This window comes from Apiospora phragmitis (assembly GCF_038363925.1).
Source record: "Apiospora phragmitis strain CBS 135458 chromosome Unknown utg000001l:1.0-2902119.0:1.0-2906034.0, whole genome shotgun sequence".
Classification (NCBI taxonomy): Eukaryota; Fungi; Ascomycota; class Sordariomycetes; order Amphisphaeriales; family Apiosporaceae; genus Apiospora; species Apiospora phragmitis.
The window spans coordinates 1,593,679-1,621,103 of NW_027117399.1; the positions used below are offsets into that span (position 1 = coordinate 1,593,679).

Genomic DNA, 27,425 nt, shown 5'->3' on the forward strand with positions numbered 1-27,425 from the left:
GGACTGTTGTGTAACCAACCGCCTGCCTGTGCTTTCGTAGCAATCAAGCGTTGTGGTTCTCTGCAACAAGAAAAGCTCCGACTTTAGACCGTGATCTCATCGTGGACCTGGCCGTGCTGCCGGTCAGTCGGCTGCTCTATACGCATATAAAACGCCTTTGCACCCTACATATCAGACAGGCACCATCATTCTGAATCTCCCTGTAACACCAGTGGCTGTGTCCTCCATAATTGGACCATGACTACGATACTCGCAGTACAGCCAGGCGACATCAGACCCTCCATAGCTGTTTCACAGCATCCTCCAGTCATGACGCAAATGCAAAGGTTGTCACCTCCGCGGTGTGTCAAGAGGGAGGAAAAAGCGGATTTGGGCAGAATTCAGACACACTCGCCCGAGCAGGAGATGAGGAATATAGTTGATGATCACGACCAAGACGCCGATGGAGATGCTGACACCAAGCATGAGAACTCGTCCACGGATGGTGGACCTTCGAGGAAACGGAGGCGGAGTCGGAAAGGCTTGGATAAGAAATTTGAGTGTCCCCATGATGGGTGCGGAAAGAGCTATTCAAGAGCTGAGCATCTGTAGGCACGCCCAACACTGCTTTTTTGGAGAGGGGACTAACATGATTGAAGCTATCGCCATCAACTCAATCACACGCCTAAGATGATTTACAGATGCGACTTCCCGGACTGCAACCGCGAATTTGTCCGACTAGATCTTTGCAACAGACATAGAGACCGGCATACGGCGAAAGGGTCAGCTCTTAGCCGCAAAGACTCATTGAACAAGTTTTCTAGCCCGGCAGACAACAACAGGCAGCCCCTCGCTTCTCACCCAGACTCCCCCGAGTCCAATCGGCCCGGGAGTGGCTATCAGCAAGGTCGAAGCAGCCATATGCCGTACCACCCTCGCAGAAGGATGCTCAGTATACCCCGATTTCAGCCACGACACCAAATGTTTATCCTCACAACCCATCCTCCAATGGAATGGATGGTTACATGCAACATGACAGCAATTATGCGAACGGCCAGCGACACAGCTACCACTCATCACCGGGTCCATTGCGACCAACAGTGCAAACGAACGTGGGTCCCTATGGCGTCCTCTCGCCTGTTTCGACACAACACGGAAGTTATTCCAGTCATCATGCCAACACGCCTCAGTCGTCGTCCACCATGCCATACGTTACCCACCAAAACTTCCCGCCTTTCTCCCCTACCCCCGTCTGATTTTTCATCTGCACCAGCAAACGGCCCCAAGGAAACAGGCCAGTCGTATGCACCGGCCACATCAGGCGAATATAACGACCACCCACCGCACACTTCGGGTGAAATGGTGCTACTGGATCAGATGACGAATCAGACAACGATTCCAGTCTTTGGGAGTGACGGAGTATCGAATAAGTCGCCCTACATATCAATGACAGAAGACTTCATATCCTATCTATTCAACACCCAGACGATGGGGGCTGAGGGATCTCCGTCGATGAGTCCAGTGGTGCCTCAGGGGCAGTACGCAAGGTTTGTTGTGCATTTTCGATAATCAAGATGTTGATACTGACTCTATCGTGTAGCTACGGCAATTACCAGACACCATATAGCATGTCATACTATGGCAATGATGGTGCCTCACTTGGTTATTTCCCACCATCACACCAGCCACAGCAAGTCATGTCTGTGACCAACCTCCTCGACCAGAACTTGCCGGAATCATTGTTGTCCGAAGAAAAGAGCCAAGAGATTTTCGATTTCATTAAAGAGCGTTTCCATGAGAACCACCACGCTCCTGTTGAGCGGCAGAGGGACAACATACTCGAGGGCGACCGCAGCAATGAGCGTCACATGCTAAGCCGTAAGATGATGCAAGCTTACATCGGCTCGTACTGGCTCCATTTCAGTGATCAAATCCCTATCCTTCACAAGCCAAGCTTTTCCCCGGATAAAACAGAGTCGTTGTTGTTGATCGCAGTCATGGCGATTGGTGCTTCGTGTCTGGACAGATCCCACAGCCAAAGTGTTACTAGAGCAGGGGCAGAGCTTTCCAATTTCCTTGCATGGCACCTCAGGTGGGAGATCTTCATGGATGCTCATTTCCGCCCGCCCGCCAAGCTATGGGTGTTCCAGACGCTCATTCTGCTCGAACTTTACGAGAAGATGTACTCAACAAGAGAGCTGCATGAGCGAGCCCATATACATCATGCCACGACGATCACACTGATGCGGAGAGGCAGATCGTTGATAGGTAAATCGGCACTCGACTCACCCCCTAACCCCCGAGACGACAAACAAGGACTGAACGGGTCGAGGCATTCTTCTACTTCTGGGATGGCGCATACCCCTGATGATTGGTGGAACCATTGGATTACGAACGAAGCAACCAGGAGGGCAGCCTTTGCCGCGTTCCTTATCGACTCGACCCATGCAACCATGTTCGGCCATTCAACTGTTATGGTAGCGCATGAGATGCGGCTTCCTTTGCCATGCGACGAACAGCTGTGGGAAGCAACGAGTGGCCTGGAGGTCAACCGCATCGAAGCAAACTTGATGTCAAATGGGGTCAAGCCTCTGTCGTTCCTCGAGGGGCTGAAACGGACGCTCGGCGGACACGAGGTGCAGACCAACTCGTTTGGAAGGCAGATACTCATGGCCGGGTTATTGAGTGTAAGCTGGCACATGAACCAGCGCGACCTGCAGGTTACCTCATTGGGAGGAAACCTACCACAGGCTCTTGGCGGTCGCGATAAGTGGCGGTCGACACTGACCCGAGCCTTCGATTCATGGAAAACGGACTTTGATAAGTCCTTGCAGCGTAACGAAGCCGCGTCGGATCCGTATAGTTACGAAAAACGCAGCGAGGCTCATGTGGTGTTCGAGAGTCGGACTGTCTTGCATCATCTGGCGCACATGGCCATGCATGTGGATGTCGTCGATTGCCAGATCTTTGCTCGAGCAAAGCGTCTCCTGGGTCGGACTATTGGTACTCAAGACTTGAACAGTGCTCAACGAAGGATGAAGGATAATTGGGCACCCTCAGCGAAAGCCCGTGACGCTACCTTCTACGCTTTGAAGTTTCTGTGCTCGGTACTTCTCGCCAACAGTGCGGACTCACCAGGCTCCGAGGACCATGGTAGGAAGTACCTGCCTTACTCGGCTAGGGATGATGTTCTCCTGAACCGACCTTGGGTATTGTACTTTGCTGGTCTCGTGGTATGGTGCTATGGGTACGCCCTTGAGGGACCATGTACAAGTGCACCGATACCCTCGTCGCCGCGGGAGCGACTGGACCAGATGAGGGAATATCTGCAGCGGCTGGGATCCGTGTCATCTCCCGAAGAGCTCAAGTTGACCAAGGGCGTCAACAAAAACAGCGCCATGCTCATGATATTGAAGGAGGCCTTCGAACTGACACGATGGGAACTGCTACACGAAGGCGCCACATTATTGAACAACTGCATCCAGCTTAACAATGGCATCAGCGTCTCCTGAACGACGAAGATAAAGTAATTTGAATAGGACTTGTTTTCCATGGAAGGAAAGAAGGAATGGAGGGAAAGTTTTGGTTGGCACATAAAACGGGACACTAAACGAAGGGTTACCTCTTTTCATGATCACTTGCTGCCCTGGCGCGCTTCTTATGTATGACATCACTTCTTGCTATATACCCATTCGAGTCTCTCTTGTCCAATACCGAGAGACATCGATAATGCCGAAATATGATGATTGAAGCTTTGTATGCAACGGCTATACGACCTTGTGCGCTTCTCTTTGATAATCGAGATATCTATTAGTTTACGGGCAAGAAATATCCTCAAGTTTCTTACTTCGGAAGTACCGTAATAATCCAATGGCCATTTCATGATCTGATCTGGTGGTCATCGTTTACATATCCACTTGCGCCGAGACGGCCGTTATCTCCGTGATGTCCGCTTCTATACTTAGTTAACCTTAGTGACGCGCACCATGGCGGTTTACTGGGGCTCGGATCCGTTAGGCAAGAGTCGGTCTAACTCTGAGTTCCGGTCCGCGTAGAAGTATGTCGATGTCTTAAGTAGGTAGGTACTATTACTACTACGACTAGGTCGCACACGCTTGCGTAAGTTAGGTAGTACAGGTGATAGTAGCTACCTAGGCTTGACTTGTTGCTGGATGGGTTGAGACTGTGGATTTGATCGGAGCGGCGCATTCCATCATCCCCATTTTTTCGGGTTCTCTATGAGTCTATGTATGTTTTTCCAGACGATGCTCCGGAAGGGGCACAGTAAATGTCACACCACACTAGCATCTTAAAACCTTAGGATCCAGCCCATCTCCTTTTCTTCCGAGTGTCATTACAGATCTCTCGTTCCTCATCCATGCGCTTTCTGTTCCGTTACCTCCCTCGCCGAGGCTTCCAAGCCCCTAGAGACCCAATAAATATTACCCAAAGAGCATCTGTAGCCTTTGCCGCCGCCGCCGTCATTCCAATGGCCGCCTACTCAACCACTGTGACGAAGCCATCGAGCTTGTCACCCACACCAGATGATGTAGACGCAAAAGCGCACCATGTCAAGAACCGACATAGTGAGACGACCAAGTTCACAAATCCGCACGCCTCATGCGTCGAGCCCAGTCCCTTTCAGATGTTCAAAATGATGATGTAAGTCCCTACTTCCCAATGAATCCCTTTTTGCAGCACCGACCGGCATGTCCTAACCGAGACACAGCGAACACCGGCTCTCGGGCGGCCGCATATTGCCCGACACCACGGGGATGCAGCTGAATGTCGTGCAACCCGAGCTCCTGCCGTCGCGCACGGGATCGGACAAGCTCCGGGCCACCTGGCTGGGTCACGCCTGCTACTACGTCGAGTTCCCGTCCGGCCTGCGCGTGCTCTTCGACCCGGTGTTCGAGGACTGCTGCGCGCCCTTCCAGTGGCTGCCGCCGAAGCGCTTTACGCCGCCGCCCTGCGACGTCACGGACCTGCCGCACATTGACGCCGTCGTAGTCTCGCATAGCCACTACGACCACCTGTCCTACCCGACGGTCAAGAGCATCCAGGAGCGCCACCCGGATGCGCACTTCTTCGTCGGGCTCGGCCTGGCCAAGTGGTTCCATCAGAGCGGCATCCAAAACGTGACCGAGATGGACTGGTGGCAGGATGTCGAACTCACTCTCACTCCTCGGTACACAGATGAGAAGACCAAGAGTGCCGCCACGTCTGCGCTACCTTCTCCTTCTTCAGCTACTGCCTCCTCGAATACCACGCCGCCGCCGGCGCCGCCGATCACCGCCCGTTTCTCCTGCCTGCCGTGCCAGCATCGTTCCGGCCGTGGCATCCTGGACCAGATGAGCACCCTCTGGTGCTCCTGGGCCGTGTCGTTGGGGACCACGCCCGAGACGAGCAAGTCGGTCTGGTTCGGCGGGGACACGGGGTACCGCTCGGTGCCCAAGGTGCCCGAGGGCGCCGACGACTACGGGCCCGAGTACGCCTCTCTGCCCGTGTCGCCGCAGTTCGGGCAGATCGGCGCGCTGCGGGGGCCCTTCGACCTGGGCCTGATCCCCATCGGCGCCTACGCGCCGCGGCACGTCTTCTCGCACATGCACTGCAACCCGCGCGACGCGGTCGAGATTTTTCGGGATACGCGGTGCCGCCGCGCCATGGCCATCCACCACGGCACCTGGGCCCTCACGGCCGAGGACGTGAAGGAGCCGCCCCGGCTGTTGCGGGAGGCGCTTAGGCAGCGGGGGATTGAGGAGGAGGGGGTGTTTGATACGTGCGATCCAGGGGAGACTCGGGAGTTTTGAGGGAGAGGGGGGAGGGGAGGGAGGGGCGATGAATGGTGTATGGTCTAGAGTATTATGTAGCAAACAACCGATCTAATCTGTACATATGTAATATATGCATTTTCACCAGCGTAGCAGCAATTCGCGATTCAATTGCAAACCTCGATAACCTCCATTCGATGGACGCAGTGACAAGATAGATTTTTCGCATGATGATTGAGACAATGGACTTGGCGTCAGCATTTGGAGTGCTGTTGGGCAGCTTTGCTAATCTTCCGGTGCTCCTTTGATACAATAAACAAAAACTGCCGTTGTCTTTTACACTTACACCACTGCTCGATGCTAACATTCTCTTTCAATTGCCATCGCAATTCCATTATTAGGTAGTGTGACATGATCCACTTAATGTGAAATTGCTATCGTCAATTTTTCTTCTCTCTCACTTGATTGAGTAAGATATACAAACGCTCGTCTCGATGACGTGCACGCCCTTTGACTCATACACCGGAGAAAGGTAAGTACCTGTTATGCCAGGTACCACAAATGGGCGGTCATACAAGTACCTAGAACTTCCAGTATTCCCTCACTCATTGTCGGGCAACACAAACTAAAACAAAGGGGGAGAAGAAGTTTTAGGCATTGTGCAAAACGTACACACGTTTCCATTAGCACCGAAACACAAGAAACTAGACATGATAACTTGAGGAGACCGCTTGGCTGCAACACACACATATACACATCCAGTCCGTTCAAACGACATGTCGCTAGAAGAAGATGCCGTTTCGGTGTTTATAGTCTCATTGGGCAATCCGCCGCCTCACGATCAAAGCAGACACTCTGCGGGGCACATACTGCTCAAGGCACTGCAATCCCACCTCGGATTTCCGGCGTTCAGGCGATCAAGGCTGTTCGCCAACGGTCTCATCTCGGAGGGCAAAGTCGCGGATCATGTCAACATCACGCTGTAGCAGTGTCCCGCCTCCATGAACGAGTCGGGAGACGCCGTCGCCAAGGCTTACCGGCAGTATGTGTCATCAGCCGCAGCAGCAACAAGGTCTCAGGATGATGGATGGCCGACGCTGGTCATCCTCCACGACGAGATGGAGCTCGCGCCTGGACAACTCAAGCTCGGCCCGGGCTCGGCGAGCGCCAAGGGCCACAACGGATTGAAGTCCATGCAGCAGAGCCTGCAGTCGACGGGGCTCGGGGGCCGGCTGACGGCGAAGAATGGCAAGTTCTTGCGCGTCGGGTTCGGCATAGGGGAGACCGGCGGGGTCGACTAGGAAAAAGGAAAATGTCTCGGCCTTTGTGATGGGCTAGTTGCCGGAGAGTGAAAGAGAACAGCTCGAAGGCTGCGCGGAAGAGCTGATGGATCTCCTCGAGGAGGAGCTTACAACATGAGGAAGCGGTCATACCACGAAGACCAAGTCACGGAACGGAGTCTTGCCCCATGGCACTCACTATACCCAGCAGACAACCGACAACGACAATGACGGAAGTACATTTTCGTCGAACAAGCTTCACCCGGAATGAGTCCTGACCATGATCTAAACATAGAACTTGCCTGCTTGGTGACTCGAAAATGGACGGCTCCGTTGTCAACTACCAGGGGTCCACGAGATCCAAAAATAGGATCACGAACGCGGTCCAGAACAAGCGGAAGAAATAAGCTTAAAGCTGATTTCGTGCCGCTCTGGAAGGTGGCAAGACACTGTGCTTGGCTGGGAGAGACGATGCGGGCTCGCCACGACGCAGGAGCAATCTATAATGGGATTATGGATCACCAGACCGCATGCCCAAAGACTTCGGCCGGCCTGTTACTCAAATTTGGATGAACCCTGAGAGTTACATCGCCCGCATCTGGCCGAGTCTATGGTGTCGGCGGCGCCGCCGTCACGTAGTATCCAAAACCAGCATCTCCCTCCGTATCCTGGGGTCCCGTCGAATATACCCTTCATTATCCGGCAGCCCCCCTGCAACTAGACCAAAACCACACAAGGTCGCACGATCTGAGATAGGGCTATCTTAGACATTGTGCTCAGGTTTTAAGGGAGTTTCCTCCAAAGCGACCAGTCAACTCCATCCTAGAATGTGTTTCTATTCGCCCAGTCCCTGCAGCAAAGCTCCATAGCTGGAGGCCTAGCACCCAGCTGTTCGTCCTCAACAGCTCGGGTACCATAGTGCACTGGATAATTAATATGGGTAAATTGGAAATGATCCCCTTGGCCCAGAACATCGATATTGACTGTCTGGCGAGGCCTATACAAGACCAAAACAAGGTGAACCGCATTATTCAAACCAACCGGTGGCAAACGAGAAGTCGCCGCGGCCAGACCCCATTCAAGTTGCTGATTGGGATAGTGACGTCTGGGCGGCGATATTCAGCGACCCCAGCCTCGACCACGGCTTGCCAAATATCCTGCTATGTTCCTCCTGTAAGCGCTTTAAGTCGCTTGTACGGAAAGTGGTGCCGTGGTGACTATCTGATAACGTGAAGGTAGCAAGAGAGAGAGAGAGAGAAACGTCCCTTACATGGTGGCATTGTTGCGTGCTATAAATTACCGGCACACTGCTCGCACTGGACTTATTAGATTTATAGATAGTATCTACCTATACAGCAAACATAGCATGCGATAATATTATAGCTTTCCTACACGAGCATACCTTGAAGGACAGCAAACAATATAATATATCCACCTCTACCCCGGTTGTCTTTACTATTGCACCGCTTTTATACCCCTTACTATACATACTTCTTTTCCGCTCAACAGCGCACACACGCTCCACACACAAAACACCACCGCACCCATGTATACCAGCAACCTCCAGCATCTTTTCCTCCTCCTGCCCACCGCGGTATGGGGCGCCGCCGTAAGGCTCGCCGCCCGCGACAACCCCGCGTCGCTGCCGCACATCACGTCGGTGCAGTACAGCGGCGACGGCTGCCCGTCGAGCGCGCCGGCCGTGGACAAGTCGGGCGGCTTCGACGACGCCTCGTTCCGCCTCAACGCCTTCGCCGTCTCGCGCGCCGACGCCTACTCCGCCACCGCCAACTGCGAGGTCCACGTACAGGCCAGCGGCGCCAGCTCCGGCTGGCAGGTTGGGGTCAGCGACGTTTATGTTCGGGGCCGGCTCGTGCTCGACCCGGGGGCGCAGATGGATTTTTATGTGATGACGTTTTGGAGCCAGAGTGCGGCGAATACTGTAAGAAGCCTTTTCCTGTGTTGTTGTTTGTTTTTTCTTCTTTCTAGGTGAATTTCCTTTTACTGCACACTCTTGATCTGCCTTACTACAAGCTACCATGCCCCCTTTCTCCTTTTCCAATATACCATATAGTTACAAACAAACTAACCACTCTGGCTCTTCTCCCCAGGTCACCGTCCGCGGCAGCCTCGAGAACACGGGAGGCGCTCGCTCGGACCAGATCGCCACGGCCCACGGCTCGATCCCCGGGGACCGCGTCGCGTGGGGCCCCTGCACGGGGTCGTCGGGCGACATCGGCATCCTCAACGTCAACTTCCGGACCGCGCTGCAGGGCAGCGGGTACGGGTCCTTCGGGGGCAAGGGCGGCGACAGCGCTGTGGAGAGCTGGGACTACGTTTGGCGACGATGCTGAAGAAGAAGGAACAAGAGACGAAAACAAAAAAGGGCGGAAATGGCGGCTGGGGCCTAGATTCGGCAGTGGGAGAAAAGAACGTAAGTTGATCTATAGTTGATCTATGACAATGGACTATGGGACAAGGTCCTGGGAGCTGGCAAGTCGAATTCAGCTATGTAGGAGAAGAGTAGATTTCACATAATATATCTATAGCGAGGACACCCTGCTAAAAGTTGGCTGAGCGCCCTTTCACTTTTGACGTACCAACCATATAAACAGCACTTGCCTTATGACCCTCCTAGGGGATGAAAATCACCCTTTGTAGCTACCGTAATCGAAATTAGACTGGCGAATCTCTGGTGATCGGTCTTGTCAAGCGCCTCGTATGATCTCACGGTCACGGTTGTGCTTCACTGGAGCTGGTGGTCATGCAATTCGCTGATTAACGCCCTATGCTGTATCTGAGTACTTTTGGACACCCCGTTCCACCACTTAACCCCCCGACCTCGATTGGCCAAAACCGGGCTGTGTGTGGCCTCTAATTTTCGTATCGTCATCAGATCATCCGGATTTATGCAGGGCGATCCGGCGCTGCCGACCTTCTCTTCCTCCCCACAATCAGAGTTCGGTGCTATTGGTGTGCGCGACCGCCTCTCACATAGTCTCGGGGACGTTATCGTCGCTCTCGCTGACACTCTCGTCACCGCTAACCTCGGCGTTCTCGCGTTCCCTCTTCTCCATGAGGGCCTGGAGCTCGGCATCATCCGACTCGGTGACGGCCTTGGGCTCCATCTTGACGGTGAGCGAGCCACCGGCGCCGGTGATGTTGGTGCGGATGTTGTTGATGGCCTCTTCTAACCGGGCGATACCGGCGTTCTTGTCCAGGCATGTGTTGGTAAGGACGTACAGAGGCGGCGACACCAGCTTGACCTTGACCAGGTTGTCCTCGGTGTTGCGGGCCTCGGCGGTTCGCAGAGCCGTTTTCACGGCATCGATACCCTCATATCCGAAACATGTAACCTCCACGTCGGCTCGCACCTTGGTGGGCTGGGGCGTCAGGCGCTTGCCAATGTACGACTTGATCTCTTCGGCAACGGCGTCGCTGGTGAAGGTGATATCATTCCACACCTCGGGATTCCTATAGTCGGGGATCAGCACTGCCCAATAAACAACGTGGGGGGAAATAAGACTTACGTGATGGAAAGCTTGAAGGCATCGATAGCGTGGCCAAACTTCTTGTTCAGCGGCCATGTGATGTTCTCGTAAAGCGTCTCGATCGGGACCTGGGTCTTCTCGGCGACGTGGCGCATAATGGAGTGGACCATCTTGGACTTGTTGTAGCGCTCTTCACACTTGACAATATCCTCGGGCGACACACGGCGCTTGGACAAATCGATGTAACCCTTCTCCTTGTCCACACGCAGCACGACGACGACCTCATTGCGCCCGACCCGGATGAGCTTCTGGATACTTCGGATACGTCGTCGGGACAGCTCAGAGAGCAGGATCATGCCGTCGATGTTGTCGTATTCGAGGAGCTTGACGTAGGCACCCATATCGGCAATCTGCTTGACGTTGACCATGACAAAGCTGTCGATCTCCGGGTACTTCTCCTCATAGAAGCGACATTGTGTGAGCGACATCTTGCCGGATGTTTGCGGGCGTTTCCGACTCAATCAATCAGGCAGGTATGTAGGTATGTTGGTTTTCTTTTCCTGTCTCTCGTATCGAAATCGAGATCGGGTCGAGACCGGGTTATAGAAAGGGTAGAAAGAGAGTGGCCTGTGGAGGAAATAGAAGCTGGTGCAGACGCGATAGACCACTCGGGATAGCTACTACTACTGGGTTGGTTCTTTTGCTGCTGCGGTCCGGGTTAGAGTTGGCGAAAATTGATTTCGTACCAAAGTGAACTTCAGCCCAGAGATGTTTGGTGGGGTAAGCAGTGTGTGTGTGTCCAGCCCAAAACCTTCGAAATCGGCGGGGTTGAAATTCTCAAGCCACTAGCTGTGAGTCAAGATGGTACAATACGCCACACCTGGTTTTGGTACCTTACTCTAGCCTGGCTATATAGGCCATGTGGCTCAGTTGCTGCTTTGTTGTTCATTCTTCCACAGCGCTCCAGACTAACCAATCCATAAAGAAGGTTTGTTGAAGATTCTAAGTAATTGGAAAACGAAATCATTGTCCGTTGAATACGTGAGAATCTTTATGTTTGTATACGGCCATGTACTGCATACTGAATTGCGCATAAGGAGTATACCTATAGATTGGGTGAGGATACAGGTCTGCTCATGTGCCATGCCGAGCGGTGCAGGTGACTGACTGCCAAGGTATTTTCTCGCCTATGTAGCTTAAGCTGGCCGGGGAGACACTTTTTCTTTATTTACCCAATGATGAGCACGAAATAACCCGCAAATATATTAGAGGTCTGGAATTTCACATGACAGAACACCATTGTAGACCCTTCCATTGACATACATACACGTGCCTTATCTGCTGCACAACCCGTTTGGCCCTTGGGGACTGAGGTGGACCGGCCCACGAGCCGAGAAGAAAGAGAGAAACTCGGAAAATTGCGGCACCGAACGGACACCCACCCAAGCTTTGTGGTTGCCAAAGCTCGCAAACCAGCCCGGGAAGCTTCTTCGTTCATTTGCAAAGCTCTTGTGTCGAGCTTTCTTCCTTTCCTTACTCGTAGACTCTACGAGTAGGAAAATTTTGTCTATTTCAGAAAGACATTGTTCTCCCGATGTCTGCAGGCTACCTTCGCGTCGGGTCGCGTACTGGGTTTCCAGTCTCGGCGCTTTTATTTTACTCGCATTCTTTCAAGACATAGCTGCTGACTATTCCCTACTTGTGGGATTAATCATACCAAACTGACATTCACTATCTCTACGTCATGAAGTGAAAGAAACATCGCACCACGTGTCGTCACATTCCAGCCCAATCTGGGAATCGCTGGGTAGCCTTGGTTCTGCTACCATGACTTCCTCACAGACTATCACGTCTGCTTCGCAGATGGCCGCCAAGGCTTTGAGCACCGCAGCTGTTCATATCGACCGTGTTGCGAGTGAGAATGGTTCATTCTCTTGGCTGGGGTTAATTGGGAGGATTATATTGTTCATCATCCACGTGCTCTCGACGATTTTGTATTGGAGTCTCAAGCTTACGACAATCTCCTTCCCAACGTTGCTGTTTCAGTTGTTTTCAACAAGCTTGACGGTCACTATGAACGCCACGACTCTGTAAGGCTTGTCCTCCTACTCATACTTTGCATCTTTGCTAACCGCTAGTCGATCTGCAGCTTGTTGATCATGTCATTGGTGGTCTCTGGCGTTACATGGTTGGTGAGATACCGCTATCTGAACATGTATTCACGGCTGCCGCATGAGCCTCAACGCAAGGAACCAGACTTGGATCTACCACCAGACTCGCACGATGAGGACAGCAAGCCCGGATTGACCAACTACCTGGACGAGTTCTTGAGCGCCATCAAGATCTTCGGATATCTGGAACGACCTGTCTTCCATGAGCTTACCCGGAGCATGCAGACCAGAAAGCTCATCGCCGGCGAAACTCTGAACCTCGAAGAAGAAAAGGGCTTTTGTCTGGTGGTAGACGGCCTTGTGGAAATTTTTGTCAAGTCATCAAGTCGTGGCCAACGTTCTGATGTTGATGCCGACATGGTTTTCGGCCCTGACTCTATGTCTGGCGAAGATGAGGAACAGTCTGTACCAGGGCGACAACGATATCAGTTGTTGACGGAAGTGCGCAATGGAGCACCCATGTCCTCGCTGTTTTCCATCATGTCGCTGTTCACCGAGGACGTGCAGCTTCGCTTGCCAGCAGATGATACACCAACACCCGATGCTGTGACCGGCAACCAACGGTTTCCTTCCAATGTTGACTTGCATCCTACCCGTCATGCCTCAGGGGACCTTCCTTCGACTCCTTTATCTGAAAATGGCGCAAAGCGGACAGTAATGGTACAAGAGCCCGACCGGATCAACCCTGGGTCTCCGAACAGCTCCGCAAACTATAGGATCCCCCCTATGTCATTGGATGAGACACCAGTGCCCAAACATCCTAGGCGTCCTGCCCCCAAGAGAATTGCTACGAATTCCGCACATCCTGACCTGGTAGCAAGGGCGACTGTGGACACGACCATTGCGATCATTCCGGCGAGTGCTTTCCGACGCCTGATCAAGATCTACCCCAAAGCTACTGCTCATATTGTCCATGTGATTTTGTCTCGTTTCCAGCGTGTGACTCTTGCGACGGCGTACAACTACCTGGGTCTTACCAATGAGGTGCTGCATACCGAGAGACACATGATGAACTACACAACATGTCAGTTACCAAACCATCTGAGGGGCGATCCATTGGAACGATTGAAGGAGAAGTTCAAGAGAGAAAAGGAGAGGACGGGTGAGGAAGATGTTGGCAAGGGTATTGCCCTTCATAACGCGACAGCTCATACACGTCGGTCCAGGTCAGGGACGGGGTTGAGAAGAGATGCGGCATTCCAGTCCATGAGCAAAGCACGGCAAACGTCGGTGGTTGCTTCTTCAATCGCCCCGCCTCAGGAGCGCTCATCAATCCATACATCAGGGCCCGGTGACTTACTGGCCAATCTTCAATCAGCCCGTGGGGGTGGCTCCCGCGGAACCGTGGAGATACCCGTGATGCAGCACTGGCAACCTACGGAGTCGTCCTTCGCAGCTCCCGATGAAACACCTCTTGGAGGCGCCTCGTTCAACCCTTTTGCCACCCAAAAACGTGCACGTATCTCCATCGACCCAAGAGAATCCGTGGATGAGGATAACTTATTCAGACACTCTATCCTTGATTGTGTGTTCAAGGCGATCGGTATGAATTCTGGTGGTTCGTCGTCCCGTGGCCTAGACTCGGCGGAGAACTCTCCACGACTGGTGTCGATGGACTCTAGAAGACAAAAGACAGCATTCTTCAACAATGCCTTTGGCTTCATGGACCCGGTTGATGGGGGCACTGATTGGGATGCTGAATCGATGACTTCAGCTGGTGTCTCTGTCACGGGCAGTCCGAATGCACAGATGTTGGCCTCAGAATTGAAGCATGAGGTCGAGATCGTGTATTTCCCCCAGGGCTCCGTTTTAGTCGAACAGGGTGAGCGTAGCCCTGGAGTCTATTATGTGATCGATGGATTCCTCGATATCTGCGTTCCCTCCGAGGATACTGGCAGCGAGATACTGGGCTCCTCCAGCAAGACATCTCTCTCAGCAATGCAGAGAGCCGATTCAGCCAGTGCAACTCGGACTTCCTTGGTTGTCGGAGCTGGTAAAGAGGGCACAAGCACCGGGCATGCCAGATCTCAGTCCAAAATGGGGACCAAGGCTAACCGCCGATCCGTGGGTTTGGTAAAGCCAGGTGGTCTTGCTGGATACATAGGCACTGTCTCTTCGTATCGATCATTCGTTGACGTGGTTGCCAAGACTGACGTCTACGTTGGCTTTGTGCCGCGCGCGTTGCTGGAGAGGATCGTTGAACGGTATCCAATCGTACTGCTCACCATGGCCAAGAGGCTGACGAACCTTCTGCCTCGACTCATACTGCACATCGATTTTGCCCTTGAGTGGGTTCAAGTTAGCGCCGGTCAAGTGCTCTTCCACAAGGACGATGAAAGCGAAGCCATCTATCTGGTACTCAACGGGCGATTACGTCTCATAGAAGACAAGAAAGATGGAGGGATGAGTGTCCGCGCCGAGTTTGGGCAGGGTGACAGTGTCGGAGAGCTCGAGGTCCTGACAGAGTCGGCTCGCACTGGGACTCTGCACGCTATCCGAGATACGGAACTGGTCAAGTTCCCCCGAACGTTGTTCAACAGTCTAGCTCAAGAGCACCCCAACATCACAATCAAGATTTCCAAGATCATTGCGTCTCGCATGCGAAATCTTGTGGACGATCCATCACAGGCGATAGGGAAGGATCCTGCCAGCGGCACCTCGATCAACAAGATCTCGTCAACTCTAAACCTGAGGACTGTTGCCATTCCCCGTCACCACCGGGGTGCCTGTTGTTGAGTTTGGAAACCGCCTGATGAATGCCTTATCCCAGGTAGGACCCTCTAATGGGGCCACAAGCCTGAACCAATCGGCTATTCTCAACCATCTTGGCAAGCACGCATTCAACAAAATGGGCAAGCTCAAGCTCGCTCATTATCTTGCCGATCTTGAGGAGAAGTATGGGCTTGTCGTTTACGTCGCCGGTAAGAAACATGAACCTTTTCCTTACAAATCACCCCTTCCAACTATGATGAGAAATCACATTCCAAAGCTTGTCTATGATGGAACAATAATACTCTAATTTTTTCCTGATTGTTGAAATATATATCCTCTGCTTGGACCTGCAATACTTGCTTTGTTCGTCGCTAACCTGGCAATGCAGACACCAATGTCAATTCCCCATGGACGCAAACTTGCATCACGCAAGCGGACTGTATTCTCCTTGTTGGGCTTGCAGAAGGGCCACCGGAGATCGGGGAGTACGAGCGGTTTATGCTGGGCCAGAAGTCGACGGCTCGCAAGATTCTCGTCTTGCTACATGCTGATAGGTTTTCACCACCGGGCCTGACCCGGTCATGGCTACGGAATCGTGTTTGGATCAATGGTGGTCATTACCATGTCCAGATGGCTTTCAGGACGAATGCTGTCCCCGTCCATCCCCCATCCCGGCGCATCGGAGCAACGTTGAAAGCGCGTGTTCAGATCCTACAAGCGGAAATATCAAAATACACGAGTCGTAAAATGCGCCACGAGCCGTACTATTCGCCTGAAGCAACCTACAAAGGGGACTTCCATCGGCTCGCCAGGCGCCTCTGCGGCAAGTCTATTGGCCTCGTCCTTGGCGGCGGCGGCGCTCGAGGTATTGCCCAGGTGGGAATCATTCGAGCTATGGAGGAGGCAGGGATTCCGATTGACATTGTCGGAGGGACTTCGATCGGGTCTTTTATCGGTGCTCTTTACGCGCGTCATGCCGACGTCGTTCCAATGTTCGGCCTGTCCAAGAAGTTCTCGGGCAGAATGGCGAGCATGTGGCGTTTTGCACTTGACCTGACCTACCCATCGGCTTCCTACACCACTGGGCATGAGTTCAATCGAGGCATCTTCAAGACTTTTGGCAACCACCAAATAGAAGACTTCTGGTTGGAGTATTATTGCAATACTACGAATATTAGCAAGAGCCGCGGCGAGATCCATACGAGTGGGTACGCCTGGCGATACGTGCGCGCATCAATGTCATTAGCTGGCTTGATACCGCCTCTGTGTGACGAAGGAAGCATGCTGCTTGATGGTGGCTATATTGACAACTTGACGGTGTCCCACATGAAGTCGATTGGTGCAGATGTCATCTTTGCCATCGATGTCGGCGCCTTGGACAACGACGCGCCTCAAACTTATGGGGACTCACTCTCGGGGGCTTGGGCGTTCTTCAACCGGTGGAACCCCTTGTCCACAACGCCTAACCCTCCAACTCTAGCTGAGATTCAAGGGAGGTTGGCATACGTTTCCAGTGTTGACGCTCTTGAGAGAGCGAAGACGATGCCTGGCTGCATCTACATGCGACCGCCTGTTGACGACTACGGCACGTTAGATTTTGGAAAGTTTGACGAGATCTACGCGATGGGTCATAAGTTCGGCCAGGAGTTCCTCAACAAACTACGTGAAGATGGCGTCCTCCCAGCTGTTGTCGAGGAGACGGCAGCGAAGGCAGCTCTCCGAAGGACGATGGCACCGCGAAGAGCGAGTATTTGAGTTATACAGGCCTAGAACCTAGCGATGAATTTATACATACCCATAGAGATAGAAATACAAAGCCACACATCAAGAAAGGAGAAACAGTCACACAATCGCAAGAAAGACCATGGGCTCTCGAGGCCCTATTCGAAAGGCTGAAAACCTACCCCATCGACTACTGCTTCGTAATCTCATATTTGGGGCGCTTGCTTCGGGAGAACCCCCCCCCCCAGCCACCCTCGAAGGCAACGTACCATTGTACGCGGGACTGCCTCCCAGGGAAGGTAGAAAGAAACCGTACCAAAAATGCTATCCAAACACCATCGTGGCGGTTCCAGCTTGGCATCTCGAGGGACAGTCACTCAGGATATCGTTTGGTGTATTCGAAGAAGTGTCATGAAGACCATCGCGACTGTTACCGGATATGGTTGGTGGCCACCATTCGTGCTTGATTATTGATAGTCCCTTGCTTACTCAGTCCTTCGGAGACGTTCAACACGATCCAGCCTCCAGAACTTGCTCCTTACCATGGGTACCCGGCCGGGAAACTGCATAACCAACATGATGAGCTATCAGAGGACTGAACACACTCAACTGTGGGTGGCCGGATTTGGGACCGCAGAGATTTGGATAGTACTGGGCCGCATTTTGGCTCGCTGAGGGCAAAGACATAGTTTGCGAGAGCAGGAGAACCTATTACGGGTACGAGTGATGTCGTAGAAACGGAGGCATCGAGGGCACGGAGTACCAATTCGGAAGAAAGGTCTGTAGTGGTGCCAGCTGGACCTTCTTCTCGCGACAAGCCCGCAAGAGCTCACTCATCCGCATCAGCTCGTTTGCTTCGTCATCCCAGGAAAACCAACGGCCAAACGGATTTTCGTGGGCACTGAGAAAGCGAGTATCAGTACATTTTCCCGAAAAGATATTGTCGACACAACTCACTACTGAACACAGACTGCTTCTCCCTGGCTCGGTAGTTTGTAGATTTTCCCATGCTCCTGTAGGTGCTGCTCCATCCCGTTGCGCGTATATCGCCGGTAAGGGAGGTCCCACGCAGGATAGCAGTTGCGTGGATAGTCGTATGTTGCTGAGGAGTCCCCGGCAGCGCCACCAGCGTGTTCCTGGCCGCGGGACGCGCAAGCGCGGCAGAAGAAGCCCTCCTCCCATGTCTGTGACGTTTCGTCAAAGTAGGGAGCCCGGATGGTGGCGACGTAGCTCAGGACGTCGGGCTCGGCGCTGCGGTACTCCAGGATGGAGCAGCCATCGCCATCGCCATCGCCGCCGCCGCCGCCGCCACCCGCCACGCCGCACCGCTGCCGCCGCGCGCCAAACTTGGCAAATAAGGATGTGCGGTCGAAGGCGACGCGCCGCTTGCTCATGACACCTTCCCCCATGTTTCCGTAGCTCCCCGGCGGCACCGAGATGTGCGGGAGGCCCGCCGCGATGGCGTCTCGCTGCAGACCCGTGTTCAGCGCTCGGCTGCGTCCGCCGCCCGTCGGGAAAACGGCCTTCCGGTACCGGTCCGCGCGCCAGCAGTGGTAGCATAAACGCTCGGCTGTAATTAGGTAGAAGAGGTCCCCGAACCGGCCGCAGCATTGGCACTCGGGGCTTCGGACACTCGCCGCGAGCTGCCGGAGACCGAAGCTGCGGCAGCGGAGGTGGAAGACAGCGCCCGCGAGCTGGGGACACGAGACCACCCTTTCGAAGTCTTTGAGGGTCGTCACGATGTGGCCGCACGATTTATTGGTCGCGACAAAGATGAGCAGGGAGCACATGTCGAGGTCCAACAGGATCTGCTGGAGAATCTCGAGGGGCAAGACAGCCAGGGCGCCAAGATCTAGCGGCCATGGCGGGCGATCGCTGAGAGCTCTCTCGTGAGATCGAAAGAGCCGGACAGGATTGACCTCTCCGGCGGGAGTTCGCCAGTCACCGACGAACAGACCGGGACGAGGGGCGCGAAAGGTGTATTCGTCGAAGTCGGTGACGACTTCACCGCCACTCACTGACACGCAACATTCTTGGGGAGGCTTGCTAGCCAGGTAATCTTCGTCCATTACTGTACAAGCCAAATTATATGCAAAAGCCTGGTAATGAGAAGGTCGTAAGCAACACGGCTCCAGGGAAAGCTAGGAGCCAGGAGATCAAAGACATATCTCGCCGGGGTAGGTCTTGTCGAATAATGGTCAGCCACATACTATAAAGCTCGGGCATTATACAGCACACCAGACACGTGGGATTGCGGGTCTAGATGCTCGACGCGAGGGTCCTTTGCCGGAAAGCCGGGACTGGACTATGTCAGTGTGAATAGGCCATCATCCCTCGTTGCTTCCCTTTGATAACTCCCGAATAAATCGTGGTGGTTTTCCACAGCCAATCAACAACAATGGGGGGTTCTAATCAATAACATGATTGATGGTCAGACGACCGCGCCATTCTCTCTTCCCATGGAGGAGGCATAGCGACGGCTTATCAGCCTGATGCTTCTGGGCTTCCTAGATAAGGTGAGGTGAATCAAGAAGTAGACCCCGATTTCCTAAGCGATCTAGCTGGCCCCTACCAGTATGCGTGGATGTATGGTGCGTAGAGATGGTATATTGCCATTGGTCTATTCCATGGTTTTATCTTGAGCCTTGCAGTTGCTCCTTTCGGAGCTCGTATCCCGAGGTCTGATTCGATGGGATAGAGTGCATGTGCAACCAAGAGGATGCCCAGAGATCAAGCAGACACACCAGCAATATGTGGGGTGTTTCGAGGAGCAGTCTAGGCCTGCGGAGAAGGCATTTCAGAAATACCATTTGGCTTTTGCCAGGTGCACGATACAGATTGCCCCAATACGATGGTGGGCAATTGATTCAGATTGTCACTGGCTCGCTTGGTGATGGTGTCGAGAAGGCACGTCCCCGGCTCAACGCCTTGGATATCTCGTAACTCAATTATAAGAAGCTATTCCAGAATGGTAAGAGTATAAAATTAGGACAGAGTTGAGCTTCGAGTGCCATAGAAAGTATTGAATAGAAATCCTAGGTAGCATAGCAAACACATCTTGAGGAGGGCCAGCCGTCATGTCACACCACTGACAACTAAGAGCTGATTTGGGGTGACTAATCATTTCCAATTGCATTAGGTACTTGGAGGCCCGTGCGTCTTGGGGATGAATACGCCCACACCCAACTTCCTCCTCGATGCATCCAGGCCCTTCTCATCAGATTCCTGCATTAGAAAAACACCGAGGCAAAGGAGAAATGGCTTGCCGCCAGCTCCTACATCTTTGCCGGGATGCAACACGTGATATCCGGGAAGAATGTGACGGCCTGCTTGCTGCTGCAGAGACTGAACCGTTCCCCCAGCCTCACCAAAGCCTGCTGGGTTGCGGTCCGGCATTAGTGAGTCTCCTGTCTCGACAAGCGTCCGTCTTGGCCACTCTTGAGGAGCTTCCAGACTTCCTTGCCGGCGACTTGTCGATGAAGAGGTTGGAAGACCTCCTGTCCATCTCTTACTCCAAGTTTTACTGTTTCCTCTTCAAAGATCTGCCCGTGTATTGGCGCCAGCTGTACACCGATGCCAGCATCCTCAAATTCCATTTGCTACTCTTGAGGGCAACCAATACTGCTCACTCGGGCCAACAGACTCTACTATTGGACGAAACGGTCCTCGCTGAGCTCGTCAAAACCCTAGACTTGGCTCTGATATTAGCAGGGGCTGCCGGCGAACAGAGAGGTCGCGTCTGGGTTGGTAAAGCTTTAGACTTATACATGATGCTTGGACATCAACCCAACCAGAAAAGGCTGTCAATGCAGTCAACCCAGCGAAGCGGGTCAAGCTCGATGAAAAGGAAGATGAGCCAAGTCCGCCGGATGATATGCCCTCCTCTGCCGTCTCCTTTTCCAGCTTCCAGCCATTTACACCCCCTGTTGAGAACCCCATCCCACGTCGTCCTGCCATGTCTGTTGAGGCTTTCCAGACGTACATGGACAGCCCGTCAGACCCGACTTTGGGACCTGAGCCGCTGATTTTTACAGATCTTGTTGAAGAGTGGCCTGCCAGGACCACACACCCTTGGCACAAACCCTCCTACTTGCTGTCCAAAACCTTTGGCGGTCACCGCCTGGTCCCCGTAAGAGATTGGCCGGAGTTACGTCGACGAAGGGTGGGGCCAGAAACTCATCACCTTCGGGTCCCTCCTGCGGGACTATATCGATCCTTCCTTGTCCTCGGGCCACATAGCTCAGAACGACAAAAGCCCAGCTAGCGAGCAGGTGGCGTACCTCGCGCAGCATCCCTTGTTCACGCAACTTCCCGCGCTCCGGAACGACATCCTCGTTCCAGATTTATGCTACACATCCCCACCGCCGCACCCTACCGACTCTAGCAAGGACCAGCCCGAAGTAGACGAGCCCATGCTGAATGCATGGTTCGGTCCACCTGTAACTATCACGCCGCTCCACAATGACCCTTACCATAACCTTTTGGTGCAGGTAGTAGGGTGTAAGTACGTACGCCTCTACTCGCCTCTCCACACGGAGCAGATGCAAGCCCGCGGCAAGGAAGACGGCGTGGAGATGGGGAACACCAGCTCGCTGGATGTCGGCGTCCTCGAAGGCTGGGACCAGCCGGCCCGGGATCAACAATACAGTCCTGAGGAGCAGGGTTCCGAGGAGGCTCTGCGTAAGGCCTTCAAGGATGTGCCTTATGTAGACTGCATCCTGAACGCAGGAGATACCCTATATATCCCCATAGGATGGTGGCATTACGTTCGAGGGTTGAGTGTGAGCTTCAGTGTTAGTTTCTGGTGGAATTAGACGTCACTTTCGTGTTAGTGAAGTGAGGTACAAAACCTAGTTTGATGATATAAATATTTCCTGGACTACTTATTAACCCATACTCCTACGTGCTTATTGCTTATCTATATAAGCATGAAGATATCTATTCGCCTAACAATATAATACATTAAGAGAACACTGCATATGTAGAAGTCTATAGTGAATTTATCTATTGGGTAATACGATTCTTGTTTAATGGACTGTTCATTAACTAACTACACGTCGAGGAGAATCACCTCATATTCCCAGTTCCACTGTATAGGTACTTACAATATAATCGTATATAATGATACCGCAACGTCATGCCGGAGTCTCACAACGGAATGAACGAGAAGACCATTGAGAGTAAACCAAGAAAGTTAGCAAGACTCTATTGCTATCATACTGTCTCCAACTTCATTCCAAGTAAAATACATCGAATCCTGACATCTTCCAGCTTAACCCCAAGTGCCACCGCCACCCGAACGCCCGCCCCGCCTCTGCGCACTGAGCCTCCAGTCGTCATCGGCCGCATACTTGTTATACAGCGGCTGTATGCGCTCCGCCTGCTTCCGCTTGCTGAGCCGGTCCGTCGGCGCCACCTTGAAAAAGGTCGGCGCCGCCTCGACGAGCCAGCGCGACTCGATGGTCGTGGTGGTCTGCATGTACTCCTTGGTCGTGAGCACCAGGGTGTGGTAGATGACCCACTCGGCCTGCTTGCCGAACAGGGCCGAGCTCGGGTGCAAGTACACGGGCGTGCCCTCGATGAGCGTCTTGTAGCCCTCCTGCGGGTCCTTGCGCGCCGAGTTGCGGAAGTAGCCGGCGCAGAAGGCGCGGCGCACCTTCGACGTGTCGCGGCCACAGCTCACGATGGCGTGGCGGTGGCGCTTCATGATGTCGACGATCTGGTCGCGCACCTTCTTCGCGCGCGTCATGGAGCGGGCCTGGATGAAGTTGTCGTAGCACCAGGGGTTCGAGAAGCCCTCCCGCTTCCAGCCGTTGTACACGTTGAGCAGCGTCAGGTGGTCGCCCGACGGGTCGTGGAACTTGGCCTTCTTCTGGTCCGCCACCTGCTGCTTCTCCTTGGGCCGGTAAAAGATGGACGGGATGCTGAGCATGGCGATGATGCTGAGCACCTCGTCCGTGCAGCCCAGGTCGACCGAGGCAACCAGGACCTTGGCTAGCGATGGTTCCATAGGCAGGTCGGCCATCCTTCTTCCCAGCCTCGTGAGCAACCCCTCGTTGTCTAGACAGCCCAAGGCGTACAGCTCTTCCAGGGCCGTCAACATCGTGTTGGTGGGTGGAGGGTCCATGAAGTCGAAGTTGAGAAGGTCGTTGATACCCATGGCCTTTAACATTAGAATCGTAGATGACAAATTCTGTCGTTGAATTTCCGGTATGGTAACTGGAGACATCTCAGTCGAAAACGCCTGCTCAGTATAGAGACGGAAACATTTGCCGGGGCCTGTACGCCCAGCACGACCAGCTCTCTGGTTGGCTTGCGCTTGGGAAATAGGGGTAACGATGAGCGCATCCATGCCGAGTTTTGGGTCGTAAGCATTCTGCTTGACGAAGCCAGGGTCAATAACATAATAGATGTGATCGATTGTGATGGAGGTTTCGGCAATATTCGTGGCGATGACGACCTTACGTTCTCCAGGAGGAGCTGGGTCAAAAATGCGACTTTGCTGCTCGTTTGGCAGGGCCGAGTACACGGGCAAAATGTGCAAGTGTGGCACATTCGGAAGAGCTTTCATACGCTCGTGTAGGATTTCACAAGCAGTGTCGATCTCTTCCTGGCCCGTCAAAAAGACCAATATATCACCAGGGGGCTCTGTCAAGTGGATTTGCATAACCGTGACAAGAGCAGAGTCAAGGTAATCCGACTCGGGCTCTTTCGAATACAGGATTTCCAACAGGGAAAGTACGTCCTGGAATCGTGAAGATAGGGCACTCGAAGAAGTAGGAAGAGAAGCGATCAGCATCTAGCGTTGCCGAAGTTGCAATAACTTTGAGATCTGGCCGGGTTTTAATCGTCTTCTTGAGCAATCCGAAGAGGACATCAGTGGCAATAGTCCTTTCGTGGGCCTCGTCAAGCATGATAACCGAGTAACGCTTCAGATCGGGATCGACCAAGATCTCTCTTTGCAGCATACCGTCCGTCATGTACTTGATCTTGGTGGAGGGACTGGTAACGTCTTCGAAACGGATCGTATAACCAACTTCGTCACCAAGCTGGCATCCGACTTCCTCAGCGACACGCTTTGCCACAGACATGGCGGCCACACGTCTGGGCTGAGTACAACCAATCATACCATTGTTCGCAAAACCAGCTTCCGCCAGGTATTGAGTAAGTTGCGTCGTCTTTCCTGAGCCAGTCTCGCCGACGACAATAAGGAACTGGTTCTCGTGGACGGCCTTGATGAGTTGACTTCTGAACGCATAGACTGGGAGGGTTTCTCTCTGCTGTTTGATGGTCATATTTGTCCGTTTTCCCAGAGGCTCGCTCTTGGCTACTCGTTTCCATTCCGGTTCGGCTTCTGTCTTGGGAGCAATCATCTTGGCCGCATTTCTCAGATCGCTGGCGAATTTTCTCTGGTCCGGGTTTGCCATCGGGTCGTTCCATTGTGTCGATAGGTCAACGTTCTTTGAATCTGCTTCCGCTGCTTCGACCTCATTTCTTCGAAGCTCTTTTCTTTCCTTTGCCAGGTTCGTGCCCGACATAGCAGCACGATTCAGTGACCCATCCGGAGCCTTCACCACGCGAATCGGGGAGAGCTCTAGCGATTGTTTCGTTTGGCCAACCAGGAAAGGTGGTTCTTCGTCACGGACCTCGATATCGATATCCTGTTCCAACTCCATGGCGCTCTCGCCTCTCAGCGTGGCGTGATAATCCTCTTCCAGGTCAGGATAATCCGAGGCTTTGGCAACGCCGGATGCGATCAGTTGCCGTATCTCCCACCTTTCGGGGGACGTCATCCGCTTCTTTTGGCGACGAGGCTGAGACGCATACTCCGACAGCGCATCGGCATTCGTGTCTGTGTCTGTATAGCCGCCGTTTCTACCTCCTCCGAGTGCCATCGAGTTTGCACCAGACCCAGCACCGACCGCTTCGAAGTTCGCACCTGACTGAATCCGAGACTGCGGTACGAGGTCCTGGCCTGACACTTGATCCACTTCCTTCATAGAGAGGCCTATGCGGTTACCCTCGATCTTGGTAACCTTAACCTTTACATCCTGGCCCTTGGTAAGCAGGTCTGATGGGTGGTTCACTCGTTGGCCGTCAATCAGCTGTGATATGTGAACCATGCCATCCACCTTCCCGCGAACGCCATGCAGGTTGACGAACGCACCGAAATCCTTGATTCCAGTAACGTGGCCTTCGTAGACTTTGTGCAGGACGGGCTCATTGTCCACTTCGGGTACAGGTGGCCGCTTGAAACCGTCATCATCGTAATCATGCCTCCTGTTCTTGCGTCTACTTGAGTGGCGGTCGTCATAATCCCGTTCCCGATCCCGCGACCGTCGCCGCCGCCTCTCACGATCCTCGGGGCTCCTCGTACGCTTCCTCGACGTTCTCTCCCGCTCCGAGCCGCGCTCCTTTGGCTTTGGCTCGAGATCCTCCAGCAATGCAAGTGTATCGTCGATGGCATCGGCTTCGTCGTTGGGGACTGGCTTGTCGGGTATCGCGAGCCCGGCAAATAGGGATTTCTTCTCCTCGAGCGTTCGGTGATGGTCTTCTGAGCCGTTGGCGCCATTCTGCTGATTCTTCATCTTCGGGTGCATCGTCCGCACTAGTCGATCAATACTGTCGAACAAACTGTCGGGCCATTTGGCCCCTCCCATGCCGGCCAGCTTCTTCTGGAAGTCATGGCGGTCTTTGCTTTCTAATCGTTGCGCGATGATGAATTCTGCAAGGGTCTTTTCGCTTATTCCCAGATGGTTTTGCAATTCGGACGTGACTTTGGACACCAGAGATAGGAGCTCGAGCTCCTCGAAATCGTCCATAGCTGTTGCCGTTGGTGAGGTGGTTGTGGTCGTCGGCGCGTTGCAGGTCGGGTGTGGAGGGAAAAATAAATGGAGTCGGCTTCCGCGTTGCAGCTTTGAAATGCACCTACACTTCCTTGTACATGCCTACCTTTCACAGCAACCGAGACTCGTACAAGATATAAGATTTCCCGGATGGAGCAAAAGAATAAAAATTAAGATATCCAAGAATGCAGTAGGTTTATTACTGGGAGTTATCTAGTATTTCCGAAAGTTATTACCTCTTGTCTGGTGTATAATGTTTTATTTCATTCGAGAAGGAGAATCGCAAGCCAGTTGCGCAGTTGGCCCATGGCCATCAATTGCCCCATCACGACCAGTTATGACACTAGCCTAGCGACCGGACCTGATTGCTCCAGATTACGTAACGGCGCATTATATGGGCTTACCTTCCAGCTGCCAGCTATTCCGTACCTATCCTATTGTCAGCTATCAACCCAACATATCTATGAAATGAACCCAGTCTCTGAGACATGGTTTACTCGGTTCACCGGCTCAGGTGGTTTTGACGACAGAACTTCAAGATACATAAGCCACACCCCTCTGGCACAATTACGCCCCTCGCCTCCGGCTATGAGGTAGTTTAGCTTGAATCGTTATAGTCACTATCCGCTCCGCTAGAAGAACAGGTAGAATCTATAATGGGCTTCGTTATCTAGTGAGGCATGCCGCAGTTTCGCCGGTGGTGAGGTTTGGGAAGAGAGGAGTTCCCGAACCGTGAACAGGCCCGGTGGTATTTAGTATCTGTGCCGGTTCTCAGCAAGGACATTCGAAGTATAAACAGGCGCCAAGATGCCTGCTTCAGTGAAGCACATATCGTCCACTCCTTCAACAGACCAGATCGGCGTTTGCATCGCTTCGGCTAAGGTTGCATATAATTAGTTGTATCTCGTTTCCACTCCTTCGAATGCGCCGTACTAGTCCTGTACCGGGCTGTCCCAATGGAAAGAACAAGGTGAAAGGGGAGGGAGGGCGTTCCCGCGGAAGAGAAAATCAGTAAGGACAAAGATACGATGAAGTGCAGGAATCGGTGATTGCTACGAAATATGGTGTACGGCCACGAAGTACTAGATGGGAGATGAAACGCAGGGATGTCCGTAGGTCTCGTGGCGGCGTGGCCTGCACCTACACTTCGTGATTGGTGAAGGCTTAACAACACCAGCATGCGAGCCACTCATGTGGCGAACATATAGGAGATAGTATCAAGCCTCATTGTTGCTTTTGTCTCCTCTAATCCCTCGCTTCTCCTTGCGCCCAATCAGTGGAAGACCCATGCAAGTTACGGTAGATAACACAGCTTATACGCCGGCCTACTGCAACACCCCCTAACGTAATACTTGCAGGGATCCTTTGTGCAGGCCAAGCGATGCTCCTATAGTTTTGCATTCCAGCTGCTCCGGGGCACCAGGTGCATAAGCGGGAGATTCATCATATAAAT

The 27,425-nt window shown here is 53.1% G+C and overlaps 10 protein-coding genes across 10 annotated transcripts; 7 read left to right on the forward strand and 3 right to left on the reverse strand.

Moving 5' to 3' along the window:
• Positions 1–237: 237 nt before the first annotated feature.
• Positions 238–3,491, forward strand: PG994_000476 (uncharacterized protein; the record flags this gene model as incomplete). The annotated part of the gene is made up of 3 exons (XM_066851885.1): positions 238–587; positions 639–1,526; positions 1,580–3,491. 3 exons carry the CDS (start codon positions 238–240, stop codon positions 3,489–3,491), a joined length of 3,150 nt encoding a protein of 1,049 aa, XP_066722517.1.
• A 977-nt stretch (positions 3,492–4,468) lies between these two features.
• Positions 4,469–5,789, forward strand: PG994_000477 (NAPE-hydrolyzing phospholipase D; the record flags this gene model as incomplete). The annotated part of the gene is made up of 2 exons (XM_066851886.1): positions 4,469–4,641; positions 4,703–5,789. The coding sequence occupies 2 exons, from the start codon at positions 4,469–4,471 to the stop codon at positions 5,787–5,789; spliced, it is 1,260 nt and encodes a 419-aa protein (XP_066722518.1).
• Positions 5,790–6,526: 737 nt separating this feature from the next.
• Positions 6,527–6,736, forward strand: PG994_000478 (uncharacterized protein; the record flags this gene model as incomplete). Its single annotated transcript, XM_066851887.1, has 1 exon — positions 6,527–6,736. One exon carries the CDS (start codon positions 6,527–6,529, stop codon positions 6,734–6,736), a length of 210 nt encoding a protein of 69 aa, XP_066722519.1.
• Positions 6,737–6,751: 15 nt separating this feature from the next.
• PG994_000479 (uncharacterized protein) lies at positions 6,752–7,051 on the forward strand (the record flags this gene model as incomplete). Its single annotated transcript, XM_066851888.1, has 1 exon — positions 6,752–7,051. One exon carries the CDS (start codon positions 6,752–6,754, stop codon positions 7,049–7,051), a length of 300 nt encoding a protein of 99 aa, XP_066722520.1.
• A 1,525-nt stretch (positions 7,052–8,576) lies between these two features.
• Positions 8,577–9,384, forward strand: PG994_000480 (uncharacterized protein; the record flags this gene model as incomplete). The annotated part of the gene is made up of 2 exons (XM_066851889.1): positions 8,577–8,972; positions 9,142–9,384. The coding sequence occupies 2 exons, from the start codon at positions 8,577–8,579 to the stop codon at positions 9,382–9,384; spliced, it is 639 nt and encodes a 212-aa protein (XP_066722521.1).
• A 636-nt stretch (positions 9,385–10,020) lies between these two features.
• Positions 10,021–11,009, reverse strand: PG994_000481 (uncharacterized protein; the record flags this gene model as incomplete). The annotated part of the gene is made up of 2 exons (XM_066851890.1): positions 10,021–10,504; positions 10,561–11,009. The coding sequence occupies 2 exons, from the start codon at positions 11,007–11,009 to the stop codon at positions 10,021–10,023; spliced, it is 933 nt and encodes a 310-aa protein (XP_066722522.1).
• Positions 11,010–12,348: 1,339 nt separating this feature from the next.
• On the forward strand, positions 12,349–17,159 carry PG994_000482 (uncharacterized protein; the record flags this gene model as incomplete). Its single annotated transcript, XM_066851891.1, has 4 exons — positions 12,349–12,611; positions 12,671–15,414; positions 15,467–15,613; positions 15,793–17,159. 4 exons carry the CDS (start codon positions 12,349–12,351, stop codon positions 17,157–17,159), a joined length of 4,521 nt encoding a protein of 1,506 aa, XP_066722523.1.
• Positions 17,160–18,082: 923 nt separating this feature from the next.
• PG994_000483 (uncharacterized protein) lies at positions 18,083–19,195 on the reverse strand (the record flags this gene model as incomplete). The annotated part of the gene is made up of 1 exon (XM_066851892.1): positions 18,083–19,195. The coding sequence occupies one exon, from the start codon at positions 19,193–19,195 to the stop codon at positions 18,083–18,085; it is 1,113 nt and encodes a 370-aa protein (XP_066722524.1).
• Positions 19,196–20,383: 1,188 nt separating this feature from the next.
• On the forward strand, positions 20,384–21,940 carry PG994_000484 (uncharacterized protein; the record flags this gene model as incomplete). Its single annotated transcript, XM_066851893.1, has 2 exons — positions 20,384–20,873; positions 21,261–21,940. The coding sequence occupies 2 exons, from the start codon at positions 20,384–20,386 to the stop codon at positions 21,938–21,940; spliced, it is 1,170 nt and encodes a 389-aa protein (XP_066722525.1).
• A 458-nt stretch (positions 21,941–22,398) lies between these two features.
• On the reverse strand, positions 22,399–25,948 carry PG994_000485 (pre-mRNA-splicing factor ATP-dependent RNA helicase prp22; the record flags this gene model as incomplete). Its single annotated transcript, XM_066851894.1, has 2 exons — positions 22,399–23,871; positions 23,951–25,948. The coding sequence occupies 2 exons, from the start codon at positions 25,946–25,948 to the stop codon at positions 22,399–22,401; spliced, it is 3,471 nt and encodes a 1,156-aa protein (XP_066722526.1).
• Positions 25,949–27,425: the final 1,477 nt, after the last annotated feature.